General features: G+C 36.2%; 1 protein-coding gene across 1 annotated transcript in view; it reads left to right on the forward strand.

Annotated features, from left to right (window-relative positions):
• Positions 1–13,407, forward strand: part of DEUP1 (deuterosome assembly protein 1) — a 104,277-nt gene that overhangs the window by 19,949 nt on the left and 70,921 nt on the right. The window contains exons 4-5 of the mRNA XM_044666220.1: positions 7,975–8,088; positions 9,417–9,668. Of these exons, the coding sequence (XP_044522155.1) occupies positions 7,975–8,088; positions 9,417–9,668 (366 nt within the window). The remainder of the gene's footprint in view (positions 1–7,974; positions 8,089–9,416; positions 9,669–13,407) is intronic.

Here is a 13,407-nt window from a genome sequence, read left to right on the forward strand (position 1 = left end):
TTCCTTTTTTCCTTCCTCCCAAAACAAAACAAAGCAAAACCACTTCTTACCTTTTGTCTGGATCCCCAGATTACAAAACTCCTGGACTAAAGTCTTGACTATGGAGCTTAGTAGACTAAGGGGACTGGAAGGGACCTGTGAACTAGAAGTAATTTGGGCATTTCTTAATATATTTCATATTCTTATCCATTTATACAGCCCTATATCATAATTGCTTAGGATATGAATCTAGCACAAGGCTAATTAGCTCCTCTGCTGTTCAAAAGCATGCCAGGGAATAAATTTTTTTCAAAGTGATTTTGGTTTCTTCGGTGAATTGTGATAAATATTAGTATGCTTTGAAAAATGTGAAATGCTTAAGTTAGTCCTGCCAGAATCTCAGTTTGTATCTTGTATCTAATATCTTGTATTTCTAAATTATGAATATAACAGAGATGATGTGTCTAGATAAAATTAATGTAGGAAATTAGGATTTCTATTAAAGTAGAATCTTTTCCGTTCGTTTGAATGAAGACATTAATTACAAGTTATCTGACTATCCGACTTTGACATTAGTGAGAGTTACAATGAGGTATAGAGGAATGAGTATTAGATTGGGAATCAGGAAGTTCATTTTCTAGCATTAGCTAGCTCCCTCCTCATGCACTTGCCTGAATGACTTTAGGCATATCGTGTCCCCTCTCTGGGTCTTGGTTTCCTCATCTGTGCGTTGGCATTAAGGAGAGGAGTAGAGCAGAGCAGAAGGAAAAAACAATAAGTTAAACCATACTTTAAGGTTGCCTCCAGCTCTCAGATTCTGTAATTCATCAGGAATATTAGCAATGGAAAGGATCTAAGATATCAACTAGTCTCACCCCCTCATCTAGTAGACAAAATACAGAAAGCTTTTAGTTATTTACTTAATATTAAACAACTAGGAAGTGATAAAGCACAGCTCTTCTTTATTTTGTCATAATATATGCATTTAATAATAACTAATATTCATATAGCACTTTAATATTTATAAATCCCTTTACATACATTTGATCCCTTGTGAAGAATTACAGATATTATATTATTCTCACTTACAGATAAGAAACTGAGTTGGTATCTTTCATGCCTAGGTTCAGACTACAAATGTCATGATGCTGAATGGTCATCTCAGGGAGCGTGTGCACACTTCTGAGAACTTAGAGGACAATACAACTCATTGCTGGGGTCTTTGGGGAAGATGAATTTCCTGTGTGCTTCTAGTCATAGGGTGGCCAATCCCATAGCCAAAAGCAGCCAAGAAGTTAATCATTTCCAAAGGCTCAAGCAATGAGCTATATTGTCCCTGAAACCCTTAGTAGTTTCCAGGGGAGGTCTGAGTGCATGCTCCATGGAAAAACCTCTCTGGGCTTTTTAAGCCTCACCACACCAGTAAGTATCAGATGCAAATCTGGGTCTTCAACAAAAAACATTTACCTTAAACTTGAGGGGAATGAGATGGAGATGGCTTCCTTTTGGCCAAACTCTGAGTGTCTCCTTAGGCTTGCAAAAAAGAGTTTCTAAGAAAGCATCAAAAGCTAATTTAGGGGCAGCTGGGTAGTTCAGTGGATTGAGAGTCTGGCCTAGACCCAGCCTCAGACACTTCCCAGCTGTGTGACCCTGGGCAAGTCACTTGACACCCATTGCCCACCCTTACCACTCTTCCACCCAGGAGCCAATACACAGAAGTTAAGGGTTTACAAAAAAGCTAATTTAGCCATTTGGTTTTCTAATAAGCAATTATTGTTTTGAATTAAAAAGTCCATTCATATCTGTTCAGATCTATCATTTTTCTTATTATTACATGTTACCTCTGAAAAAAGCACTAAATTTTAATGAGACCTTATAAAAACTCTGTACTGTTCAATCTAGAGATGGTTGATAATGGCAATGATTTGTTTTGGAACTCATGGCTATGTGAAGCAAAAACTGAGCAAATTTTATCAAACATCCAAAATAATTGATTGAAAACTGGAATACCTTGTTCTTTTAAGTGTGGTCTAGCTTTTATTTTCTAACTTAGCATATTGATTCTACAAGCAAATTAAAATAGCACCAACATATGTTATAGTGGAACCAAATGTAGCCCTAATAATCCAATTGTTTCAGTTATCTTCATGATTAATGCCAATGACTATGACCAAATGGACTGCGCAGCAAACGGCACTTACCAAGATAACCAATATAATCAGATTAGCCATGCTTCAGACTGGCCATTCTATGTCTATCTAGTCTATATCCAGACACAGTTACTATGGAATTTGTTTCTACCAAATCGTTGCTATAGTTTTATTTCCAAATTTTAGCAGGAGATGTTTTAATTCTAGAAAGTGGACACAACTTAAAATAAAATGCCAACTCATTTATTCAATCCACAAGTATTTATTAAGCATCTGTCCAACTATCCTACACTAGGAGGCACAATGAAAATTTTTTAAAAGAAAGAAAGCACAGCCCTTGCTTGTGATGGCTAATACCTGATTTATGGAGAAAAGGCATTAGGGCCAATCTCAGAAAAAAATTGTGAAAGATGAAACCTGTGTATGAATAACCCGGCTAATGTATTCCCTCTAATTTTTTTCAGAAGGGGGGGGGCAGATAATAATACACCATTAGCAGACAATATACTTTCCAGTAAATCAATCTTTCTCCTTTTAATAACTCTTCCTCTTCCTACAAACATACCAGTCTCTCTCATTCTTAAAAAAATCTTCACCAGATTCTAAAATGCCTTCTAGCTACTGTCCTATGTCTTTCCCCACCTTTTCCAACCAGCTAAACTATTTGAAAAAGGCATTTACGCCAGGTGCCTCCTCTCTCATTCCCTTCTAAAATGCTTTCTAGTTTGGTTTCTGACTTCATCATTCAACTGAAATTTCTTTCTTCAAGAAATCTCTTCCAGTAATCTCTTTATTGTCAAGTCTTAGAGCCTTTTCTAAATCTTCATCTTACACTTATCCCCTTCTCATCTTGAAAATTGGCCTTTCTCATGGTTCTCCTAATACTTATCCTACATGTTTTACTGCCTTTTCTTGAATCTCCTTTACTCATCTTCATCCATGTTATATATTCAGATGTGGCTGACCCCTAAGGGACTATCCTGCATCCTCTTCTTTTTTCTCTGTAAATTATCTCACTTGGTGATTTTATCAGCTTCCCTGGATTCAGTATCATCTCTATGCCATCCAACCTCTGTCTCTCACCAACTGGTTATTGGACATTTCAAAATGCATGGCCTGTAAGCTTTTCAAACTCAACATTTCCAAAAGAGAACATTCTATCTTCCCCCACAAACCCACCCCTTTTCTGAACTTTAATACTTTTGAGGGCAGCACTATACAGACACTATCTTGGTGTCATCCCAAGCCCTCACTCTCACTCACCCCATATATCTAATCAATAGCCAGATCTTGTTTCTATACTTCCATGATACCTCTTACTTCCTCATTCCCTACACTCCCTTAGTAATCTCCCTAGTTCAGGCCCTGATTATCTTGCCTCATGTCTCACCCTTTTCCAATCTATCCTTTATATACAGCTTCCAAAATAGTTTTCCCAAAGTGTAGTTCTGACCGTGTCAGCCACCTACTCAGTAAACTCAAATGATTCCATAAATTTATTACGTCTAGGAACAAATATAAACTCCTTTGTTCAATATTTAAAGCTCTTCTTCAAAACTTGAATACTTTCTGTATTACCTTTCTTCAAATACATTATTTCCCTCTATGCTGTCTATGGCCCAATCATAACGGCCTCCTTGCTGTTCCCCTCACACTATACTCCCATCTCCTGTCTCCATTCCTTTCTAATAGCTGTCTCCTATCCCTGGAATGCTCTAGTTCACTTCTTAGAATCCATAATTTTCTTTTAAGATTAAATACTGTCCTCTACAGGAGGCCTTGCCACAACTCCTAGCTGCTAGCACCTACCTCTAAAGGTTTTCCTCTATCTGTTCTATACATATCTTCTAGGTACCAATTCATACATAAATTATTTCCTCTCATTAGAACGTAAACTCTTTCAGATTGCTTTTGCTTTGTAGTTTTATCACCAGCAATTAGCACATAATAAGCACTTATTAAATATTTGTTGATTATTTAAACAAGGAACTGCTGCTTGACCCAAGGAACTGGGGGAACTTGCTCCGCACCCATGTCTACTAATAGGAACTCATTTATTTTGTACCCATGTAGATGGTCTTGACTTCGCGCCATCAAGGAACCTGGTCTTTAATGCGAGGGGTTATACCCCCTTTTCTTATACTTTTTGGCTTTAAGATATCCACTGTGAATGCCCTAAAATGATTTACTTAAACCTTAAGTTTTGGTTCATGTCTCAGATAAAAAGATACTTCATGTGCAATATGAATCAGGTGTGAGGCAGGTATTTATTTCCTGTACACCAAAGAAATGGTAAAATATACAAGTTAGAGCAAGCACTGCCAAGACTTAAGCAGTCACTTATAACATTTAACTACTTTTACAATCTGCCAAGAGGTTGTCATAAACATCAGAACAAGAAACAGGTTGTGGGAGGACTGAATAAGTATTGCTATATCTCACTTACGTTTTGTACTGTCCAAAAACTTTCCCATCCATGTCTTCTTCCAATCCATGCCAGGATTTGAATTCATTCTCTGGCCAGTGATTATCTTCTCCAAGAAGCTTTAAATTAGTTAGTTGTCTATATAACTTTGACCAAAGAATCTAGGATTGTCCAACCTCTTGAACTCACACCAAGGCTGGCCATGTCCACCTCAGGATCAATACTTATTTGTTCATCTAAGAGTGAAAAAGAACAAAAATAGAAAATGACCACAAACCCAGGACCAGGCATGCATTAGGTTGGATATGGACTTTAGTTGCCATGCTATCACATAGTAGCTAAGGCTCTCCCTTCATCACCTCATGGGAAATCCCAGATATATGCACATAATGCCACCTGGAAAGTAAAAGGAATCAAGATCTGTGGGTAGTTTTAAAGGTCCACCAAGCCATTAGCTCTTCCAGTTCAGGGTCTGATAAGAGAGTTGCATCATCAAAGTGCCAAGACTCACTCAGTGCTGGGGAGAATGGAAGAACTTTGCTCATCCTCTGTGTAACCACTGGCTATAAATGGTTGAAATCATAGTATGATTGAATGATTGAAATCAAAGTATTCTTATTGTGACTCAATTCTAAGAAGGTGCTTTGCCCTTCCATCTCACATAGTTTTTGTTCCGTCTGCCTCTTTTCTTTCATTGGTGACTTCTTAGGAACCTTTGTTCCTCAGACCTTTAAAGTCTGTAGTTTCTGTACACATCTCTATATTGCAATGATTTTCTAAGACCATAAATTGCCCTTCTAATAATTAAATCACATGTCTTTTTTTTCAATCCTCATCATCCTTTACCTTTCTGAAGTATTTGTGTTAGCATAGTAACTAAGGAAATTCACTGGACTTATAGAAGCAAGGGATGTGACCAGAATATTTTGTTATAAGTAATTATGCCACAGTTCTGGCACATGGAGGAAAATGTGATGTGTGTATCCATGACTCTTCCTCTCTTCTCACAAGTTCATCTGAAGATTGAACTAATGATGATTTAGTAAGCCCAAACTGCATATCTGTGGAAATATTCTAGGACGGTTTCATCTGTCATACATTTTTCATTCATTATAGTTCCACTGACACCATAGGAACTCTCCTTCCTTTGCCCTATCAGTCTGGAGGAGGTAGTAGTGCAAGTTGTACATAGGCTCAGGGAGCAAGCTGTTATGGCAAAAGTGGTTTTACTGCAAAAGTAGCCTTTTGATATAACAGTAGCCAGTCTTCCACTGTTAGAGGAAATGGCATCCTGCCTTCACTTGAATCTAATATCTTTTCTCATCTTTAAAGTGCAATAGAAGACACCAACAGTCTCTAGATCATTTAATCTAACATTTAAAACTTGCCCAGCCCTTCCCTTGTTCCCTCCCCTTTCTTCTCCTCTGAGTATACAGAGAGTATAGAATTATCAGATGTGTCACTGTAGAAATAGAAGACTAAAACATGCAATCTGTGACCAGGCTGATATATGCTAGTACCCATGGGAAGAGATTTTTACAGGGTCGCCAGTCAGTGACTATTGATGGAGGAGAAAATGTAATAATTTTCCTGTACATTAACCTAACATGCCACAGAAGCAAAGCGGTACAAGGGAGGTAAAAAAACAATGGTCCTTTGTTTGAAGTCAGAGGAGCCAGGTTCAAATGCCAATTCTGCCACTACTTGCCTAGGTGACTTTGGAAAAGTTATTTAATCAGTTTGAGTTTTTGTTTTTTAGCAAATAAAATCATTTATTCAAACTTATAACCAATAGAAAATTTGAAAATTTGAAATTTGAAAAGCTTTACAGAATCGAATATAGTAGAAAATACACTCTCCTACTGAAATGAGACACCTCAATCATGAGACAGGCAGGCAGATGGAACATGGTGATCCATAAAATAGAATCTGTAAAATGAGAATGTTTGGTCTCGAGGGTTCTTTCCAGCACTAAATCTGTAATCATAAAAACCCAAGTCACTTTAACTTTTCTGAGTTTTAGTTTCTACATCTATAACATGATCTCTAAGATCTTTATACTTCAGAAAAAATCTAGAGATCTAGTGAATAACCCAGCATTGTGTGTGAAGAGAAGACCAGCCTAATAGGGGGTGAAGAAAAAATCATTTGAGATGGGAAAGGTACTACTTATTAATATATTAAATGCCAAACCTGAGGTTAATCTAATAGACATTTCACTGTTAATATGGCATCTTACTTGTAAAATCAACTTAGTTTTAATTTTGTGTTCTAGAAGTATTATGGAGCAAGAGAAGAAAAAGATGATTTCATTCTATTGTTTGAAATGGTCAATTCAAGCACATTTTTAGCAAATAGATAAAATATTTGTGTGTAAATGAATGTATTTTGTTACTTTGTAATTTGCATATATTCATAATTTTACTAATACCATGTAAATCCAGAAAAATGAACTAAAGTGGTAATCTTACTAATTCAACAAATGTTAGCATGATGAATTTTTTTCTCAATAAAACTTTGTTTGCTTCTGCTACATACTTTCCATAAAAGTGATTTATTGAATTCTTTGTAACTGACGTAATTACCAGAGAGAGATTTTTTTGATGATTTCAAAAAGCTGCCATGTTTAAAAACATTTTTATATAAGGATTTCACTGGATTTTGACCCAGTGGCTATTGACTTTTTCCTACAAATATAAAAAGAGATCTGATAATGAATCTAGGTAGAGGAGGATCATTTATGCTTTCTTTTACTCACTGGTGATCATACAAGTAAGTAGCATACAATTAAAAAATGTTAAGCACTTATTTGCTCAGTTCTATGAGGAAACACAAGAGTAAATGAAATATGTTTATTACCTTTAATTTGCATCTAATAGTTAAGATAAAATACATATGTATATGTAAAGGAAAGGAGAATCATGTTTTCTCTGCCTTAGATACATAAATAATTACTGTTTGAAATAGAACATAGTGCAAAAGTAGTAGTACAAATTCTACAGGATCCATGAGAAGAGAGTAAGCACTAAAGCTGGGGTGATGAGGGAGAGATTCATGGAGGAGATCTGATGCTGGGCTTTGAAAGATGAATTTTCTCAGTGGGGAAAGGGACTAGTGTGTTTGGGGGTATGGATTCTCAGTATATGGAGTAGCATGAACAAAGACTCAAGAGGTAGGGGAAGTATGGGATATATTTGGAGAATGGAGCATTGGATTTTTGAAAGGAATAGCCAAGTGAAATACTATGAATTTTTTTTCCAGTAGGCAGTGAGATATCAATGAAAGTTTTTGATGGGAAAGAAAAAAGGCCCTGAACTTTTACTTTTCAGAAAATAAAATTGTAATGACAGTATGAGTCATTATGCATTTTTCCTCAAATTTATCATTTCACCAAACTTTTGTTTATTCCTTTTTTTTAAGGAATTTAGAGCAAAATCAAGAGAATGGGACAAGCAAGAAATACTATATGAGAACCATCTTGTTTCTGTAGATGCCCAACAAAAATTATTATCTGAGAAGTGTAATCAATTTCAGGTACAATATTTAAGCAGATCTTCTGAATTAGAAGACATTAAAGGTTAAAACACTATTATCATTTACTACCTAGGAAGTAATCAATTTTTATACCACTGCTCCATGCTACTCTCTAAGGCTAATTTACAAAGAAGATAGTGACCTGTACTAGTAGAGGGAGTTTTCCTTATTTAGGAGTTTCCTTAACTAATGAAATCACATTCTTGTGCCTATTCCTATAGGACATAAAAGGTCCCATTACTCTTTGAGATATTTTCCCATTTTTCTTGATTGATAAGTCAAGAGAATATAATGGGGAAATGATATTATGGCAATGAAAATGCAAAATATTGATAGATATTTTGAATATTGGAACTGGTATAATGTTTAGATATTAAAAAGGAGAACAAGAGAGGAAGAAGTCAGTGGATACCTCCAACTTTTAAGCTCAGGTAACTGACAGATGTTATCCAGTTAGTGCTATTAAGAGAAAGAGAACATTTTGAAAGGGAATGGTTTTGGGTATATATTCTGTCTTGGGGTGAGGAAGGGAAAAGGATGTTGGAGGACAAGAAGCTTTGTTTTATACAGAGAAAACAAAACTAATATTGGGAAATCCAGGTGGAAAAATTTAGGAAGCAAGTGGGATTGGAGATGTCAGGGTTGAGGGTATATAAATTTGGAATCGTTGTTATAGAGGTGATATTTGAATCTGTGATCATATATGAGATCTCTGAGTACCACCACCAACCAAACTTTGAAGAATAGCCATATTAGGTTAGCAATGGAAGACAGAAGAATTTTCAAATCCAGAATGATAGGAAACCATGAGGTCCAAGAGAGAATTCTGATAAGGGGTGATAAGCTGCTTCCTATGTTGCAGGAAAGTTAAGGAGATGGTGGACTGTATGAAATGTAAAGGTTCTTCCTATTAGCAAGTCATTGGAAACCTGCTAGAGTGAAGAAGTGGTGAGAAAATAAACCCTGTGGATGTAGGCCAGTTTTTGAGAAGTTTGTTGCTGAAAACAAGGAGAGAAATTGGATTGTGGGTAGAGTAGATAGCAGAGCCGAATGAAGATTTGTTTTTTTCAAAATGGAGAAATGTTTTAAATATTTGAAGCAGAGAAAAAGGAAACAATGGAATGGGAAAGGTTAAAGAAAGATGAGGGGGATAATTAAGAAAGCAAAATATAAAGAAAGGAGGAGAGATAATAGAGAGATGAAGGTATTACCTTTCGAAAAATAAAAAAATTATCAGAATATCTTTTCTAATACTTTTTGATATTTCTTGTGCTAAAGTCAATCTAAATTGCTTTTCTTTAATATCTATAATTTTTCTTGTTTTACAGAAACAGGCACAAAGTTACCAATCTCAACTAAATGGGAAGAAGCAGTGCCTGGAAGATGGCAGTCTTAACAACCCTGAAATTGCTCGGTTGACCTGCGAACCAGATATTAATAATGATACTGTTGAAAGAGATGAATTCATTATTGAAAAACTGAAGTCAGCTGTGAGTGAAATAGCAATAAGCAGGAATAAATTACAAGATGAAAATCAGAAGCTCCTTCAAGAACTGAAAATGTACCAAAGACAATGCCAGGTGAAGAAATGAATATTTTTGTTTTAATTCATATTAACTACAAGCTAAATAAATAGCGACCTCAACATATTCTGGGACAAAGATTGGGAGGCTACTTTTAGAGAACATGTGTGTATATGTGTGATATCTACACACACACATACATATATTTACATATATATATATACATATATATATATATATATGCCACGAGGCAGTATGGCACAGTGGAGTGAAATAAGACTAAAATGTTTGGGTCCTATCTATGATACATAGTCATTGTGTCACCCACGTTGACTCATTTAATCTTTCAGTAAGTCAAGGAAATACTGTCGGAATATAAGTGGCTGAATAGTTGATGATCATATTGACCTTGAACCTAGTACTATGAGTCTGGCATAGAGTGAGCACTCAATAAATATTCTCAGAGGGAGTTTATTCACTGGAAGTTCCGTTCCTTATACCTGTAATGAAATTACAGACCTAATCAAAAAACAAAAACAACAGGAATACACACATATCGCTGTCTGTGTATCGTTGTAAGGGGTAATCTAGTGGCCTCAAAGCTCTGAGCTATTTTGAAAGAATATGGCTGACAGTTAAGTTTGGAGGTATGTATTTGAGAGGTTGATGTCCATAAAAATTTTGTCTTTCTACCATAGATTCCCTTGAAATCAATGTAAAAGACATGTAGATTAATCTCTGCTTTTTATGCTGAATTTACCATTTATTTGTTCACTGAAATCACAATTTCTTGAGATATGTAGCTGTTAGGATCTTCTTTTTCCTCCTAACTACAACTCAGCCTTAGCCCAGCTCAAGTTCTCCCACTTCTGGACAGCTGAGATTCAAAGACTGCTTACTCTAGAGATTGCCTTAATATAAATATTTTGCCTTCCTCTAGGATATTTTCCTTGAACTTCTAAATCCCAGCATATTTCTTTGATGCCTAACTTCTTTGTCATTTTTGATAAGTCCCTTAGCCTTCTTATCCTTCAACTGCTTCATTGTGAAGTAGGGACAATTGTGCTAAATGACTGAGAGAGCCTTCTCATAGCTCCTGATCTATGATCTAGTCCATTTATCTCTTTCATCAGATGAGTAAAATGAGGCTATAAAATATTTTGTGAATTGTTCATGGTCAGTGCTGAGATTCAAACCCAAGTCCTCTGCTTCCAGATCCAGCATTAAAATAAGAATATAACATAATAATATATAAAACATATAAATACATATATTTCAATCAGCTAGAATCTATCTTCCTTCCTCCTTTAGTTGAGATTGAAGGAAAAACATAAAACTCTTCTTATAAACATGCATAGTCAAGCAAAATTAATTGCCCCATTGGTCCCATGTGAATGTGGGACCCCACAAAAAATGTTTTATTCTTCATTCTGAGTCCTTTATCTATCAGAAGATGAGTATGAATCCACACTACCTTTCTAGTCCCTTCACACTCTCCTGTATTCCAGCCAAACTGGGCTACTCACTCTTCTTGGATTTTAAGTGGTCCTCTAACCCTCCATTCATTCACATAGACTACTCCTATCCTTGGAATTCAATATTCCTCACTTCCAACTACTTGCTACTATACCCACTTGAAACATCACTTTCTCCCTAGAACCTTTACTGACCCTATAAAGCTGAGTCTTCTGTTTTTCCTCATATTTTCCAAGAGTACAAGAACACTTTGACCTCCTTTATGCCTATAGTATATCCCCCTATTAGGGATTATATGCCCATTACATTATAAACCCCATCACAAAAATAATAGAATCACTTAGTTGGAAGGCACCTCAGAGGTTTCCTGGTTCAAGTTGTACCTCAAGAAGAATCCCCCTGTCACCTCCCTAACAAATGGCCATCTAGCCTTTACTAGAAGACCTCTAGTAAGAGTAAATCCTAATATTCATGATAATTCCTCACATATCTCTCCATCTTATCCAAAAGGACATCATAAGAGATTTTGTCAAATGTTTTGCCTGAAACCTTCATATTTGGTGTCCATAGCATCTCAGTGATATACTTGTCTAATAACTCCCCCTTCCACCAAAAAAGTCAATCAGTTAGTCAACAAACATTTATTAAGCACCTGCTATGTGCCAAGTACTATGTTAAAAACTGGGGTTACAAAAAGAGACAAAAGACAGCTTCTTATAAGGAGCTTATGATCTAATGAGGGAAACACCGAGAAAATATAGATGAGCAAATACAGATAACAAATATAGACAAGCCACAAACAGGACAAATAGGTAATAACAGAAGGGAGGCATTAGAAATAAGAAGGATTAGAAAAGGGTTCCTGTAGAAGATTGGATTTTAGTTGGGACTTGAAGGAAACAAGGTTAGTATAGCAAGACCTCAGGCCATCACAGAATTTCAGAGGTAGAAGAGATCTGAGAGGCCATTTAGTTCAACCTATACCTGGCCAAGAAACTGTTATATATCAGTATGAAGGGGGCAACTAGGAGGTGCAGTGAGTAGACTGCCAGGCTTGAAGTCAGGAAGACTCATCTTACTGAGTTCAAATCTGGCATCAGAAACTTAAGTTTCACTTAGCTATGTGTGACCCAGGGCAAGACATTTAATCCTGTTTGCCTCAGTTTCCTCATCTGTAAAATGAACTGGAGAAGTAAATGGAAAACTTGCTCCAGTATCTTTGCCAAGAAAACCCCAAATGGCATTATGAAGAGTCAAGTGCAACTGGAACAACAACAACAACAAAAAACCCATTACCACCTCCCAAGCTAGCCCAACCTACTTTGGGGCAGTTCACATTATTAAAAAATATTTCCTAACTTCAGGCAGAAACAATGTGAAAAAAGGTATAGAGACAGAAAAGTGTATTATGTTTTTTTTTAAACCCTTGTACTTCGGTGTATTGTCTCATAGGTGGAAGATTGGTAAGGGTGGGCAATGGGGGTCAAGTGACTTGCCCAGGGTCACACAGCCAGGAAGTGGCTGAGGCCGGGTTTGAACCTAGGACCTCCTGTCTCTAGGCCTGACTCTCACTCCACTGAGCTACCCAGCTGCCCCCCGTATTATGTTTTAAGAGAAGAGCAAGGAACCCTCTTTGGCAAGGGCAGCACTTTAACCATTGCACCACATTGCCCCTCTCTTTTGCATTAAAATTATAAATCTCTAATCTTCAAAGGGGGAACAGTGTCTTATACTCAAAACAGTTTTCAATCCTATTGATCTATTTACAAATAGGTACTCAAAATAATATTTGTACTTCTTTAGTTGTTTTCCTTTTAAAGTTTATGTTATTTTATATTGCACTTTTTTGGTGCTCCTTAGTGTAGATCCATAATAAGCAGAAAAGCATTCAAATAGTTATAAGTGGGGTTTTGATATGGAATTTAAAAATTACTGATCCCCATGTTGCCCATGAAGCATGTTAAATTTTTTTAACATTTTACCATAATGTTTTTTAAACAGTTTTTCTTTTTAAATTTTGAGTTCCAAATTCTCTCCCTCCCTCCCACCACTTCCCCCATTCATTTGAGAAAGCAAGCAACATGATATCAGTTTATACACGTGAAATCATACAAAACATGTTTCTACATTAGCTATATTTTTTAAAAAGCAAGAAATTTCTAAAGTGAGAAAATTATACTTCAATTTCCACTCAGTTATCAGTTCTCTCTCTGGAGGTAGATGGCATTTTTAAATCATGAATCTTTTGGAATTGTCTTAGATCAGGGGTCAGCAAAGTATGGCTCTCGAGCCATATCTGGCTCTTTCTGCAGGAGCCATA

This window comes from Gracilinanus agilis, chromosome 3 (genome assembly GCF_016433145.1).
Source record: "Gracilinanus agilis isolate LMUSP501 chromosome 3, AgileGrace, whole genome shotgun sequence".
Taxonomy (NCBI): Eukaryota; Metazoa; Chordata; class Mammalia; order Didelphimorphia; family Didelphidae; genus Gracilinanus; species Gracilinanus agilis.